This window comes from Centruroides sculpturatus, unplaced genomic scaffold (assembly GCF_000671375.1).
Source record: "Centruroides sculpturatus isolate CEXI.00-Female unplaced genomic scaffold, Cexi_2.0 scaffold6760, whole genome shotgun sequence".
Taxonomy (NCBI): Eukaryota; Metazoa; Arthropoda; class Arachnida; order Scorpiones; family Buthidae; genus Centruroides; species Centruroides sculpturatus.
Genome location: NW_019390848.1, coordinates 1 through 2519, shown reverse-complemented (window position 1 = coordinate 2519; position 2519 = coordinate 1). Strand labels below are relative to the sequence as shown.

The 2519-nt window shown below is 28.1% G+C and overlaps 1 protein-coding gene across 1 annotated transcript; it reads left to right on the top strand.

Annotated features, from left to right (window-relative positions):
* Window positions 1-828: 828 nt before the first annotated feature.
* On the top strand, window positions 829-1759 carry LOC111617524 (the record flags this gene model as incomplete). Its single annotated transcript, XM_023358804.1, has 2 exons — window positions 829-1389; window positions 1577-1759. Coding segments are annotated over exons 1-2 (658 nt in total), but the record flags the coding sequence as incomplete, so codon positions are not given.
* Between the last annotated feature and the right edge of the window lie 760 nt (window positions 1760-2519).

Here is a 2519-nt window from a genome sequence, read left to right as displayed (position 1 = left end):
AAACTGCTAATATATATATTTTTTAAATAATAAATTTATTGATGTTATTACAAAAAAAAAATACGGGATTTTTAAGCGGTTCGTTTCACTTATGAATTGTAATTTTGGGTAAAGTAGTAATTGCTTCACTTGTATTCTTTAAATTGCTGAAATGTTTGTAGTGTTTGGTATAAACAGCTGATTTTATTTCAAAAAAGTTAATTCAGCTGCGATAAATCCGTGTCATCGCCCGAAACTTAAGTATAGTGTTCATGGAATGTAAACGGTTTTATTTTTATTCCACGTTAATTTTACATGTTCTTGCAATTTTTGGCTGAATTTATCATTTTATTATTGTTATTATACATTGTAAGAAGTCCTAGACAAGTGAAGCCCTCTTATATATGTTTATATAACATACATTCCACATTACCCGATACTTTACATTGTATAAAGTGTAAGATTTTATATACTAATATATTGAATTAATACCGAGTATTTATACTGTATATATTTGGGCCTTTAAAGGCACGAGGCTCTATAACAAAGCCTGTGTTGCTTAAGGCGCAATTGTGTAGATGAACAGCAATTTAATCTGAATTTTATTGAATTAAATTCATGAGTAAATTGGGGATAATATTACTTTAATTAGTTTTTAAATTAATATATTTTTTTAAACATTCATATCTTGTTTCTTATAATTGCTATTGTGTTTTTATTCTAGGCCAAGCAACACTCTATCCTTATTTCACAGTACATTTGAAGGCCTTAGGCGTATCGATTCAACGTAACCATTAAAATTCAGATACGTAACATCCGGCCTTATNTATTTAATTGACTATTACAGTAAAGGAGAAGATCGTAATTATAAACCATGCTTTTATCTATACGCTACATTATACGGACTAGCTACTCTAACTGCCATTTTCATAGATATGAGCATGAAAGTTCCTTCGCAGAATGCCTGCCGAAATTTAAAAAACCTTCTTAAAAATTCAGAAGTCTGCTTGATGTTAATCCATGTGGCATTTTTGGGAATATGTTGGGGATTTTTAGAGAACTTTTTATTTTTGTTTCTGGAAAAAGATTTAGGTTTTTCTAGTTTACTACTCGGGTTGACTGTAACTATTGGTTCTGGAACGGGACTTCCGATGTCTCTTGTGTCTACTTGGGTTACTAAGAAGATTGGTTATGTTAATGTCATGGTATTAGCTTTTTTCGCGTATACAGTTCGTTATTTAGGTTACTCTTATGCAACTGATCCCTATATCTGTTTCATATATGAGATGATGGAAAATTTTACTGTAACACTGCTCACAGTTGGAACTACGTTATATTGTACGCACTTATCATCCCTTGAAATGCTGACAACGATGATGACTTTATGGAATGGCCTTCATGTTATTTCAGGTGAAATTAATAATTTATTATTATTATTATTTTAAACTACAGTATTCTCTCCTATTAAAATAATACAATTTTAAATTTAAAACACAGAATTAATAAAAACGACAATAGATGGCGCAACTTCAAAAATTTTACTTAGAATTTAAATTATTTTTAAATAAATAATATAATTTTTATTTATTTTACTTAGGCCGTGCTTTTGGTAGCCTAATAGGAGGATTTTTAATGGATTCTATCGGGCCGAGGAAGACATTTCGAATTTTTTCTGTCGGTTGCGCTATTTTGGGAATTTCCTATTTTTTAATCAATTTATTTTATCTGAGAAAATTAAGGAAAAAGGAAATCGAAAGTGATCTAGATAAAGAAATGGAAGGTAAATAAAACTAAAATAGAATCTTCCCGTTTTGGTGCTGCGATCGCTTTTCTGTGATAATATTTTTCAGCATTTGAAAAAAAAAAGAAAAAAACGATTGGATTAATTTAATAATAACTTTTTAAGATTAATTTTATTAATAAAACATTTTCCAAAAATTATAGTTTGCTTTTACACGAAAGCAAATTATATTAAATTTGCTTTTATGTAAAAGAAAATTTACAAGAGATCGTATGACGTCATAGACATTTCTAAATTTTAAATTTTAAACATTTTGATAAAGTATTTATATTTTAAAATTTTTATTTATTAAATATGATAATGTTTTTTACTACATAATAATAAATAATAAATTATAACATACTTAAATTACCCGAAATTGTTCCTTAAGCGAATGACGTCATATCGTCAATTAATCTTTTTCTTCAAAACGATCGTCTGCTATTAATATTGCCAATGACGTCATTAAAATAAAAAATGCCAAGCGAGTTTTCACAAAAGACATTTAATGATATTACGTAAAAATAAACGATACGAAAAGAAAATTGATAATAAATTTAATAAAACCGGTTCTAATATCGATAAAAAAAAAACAACAATGAATTTTAAAATAATCGTGACGTAAATACTCAGACGTCACGATTACTTTAAATTTATATACAGTAACATTTGAAGGCCTTAGGCGTATCGATTCAACAACTTACAATCATATTTGCCATCCAACCCGTCATTGCTCTTTTTGTAGCGCCGATGATTGGAA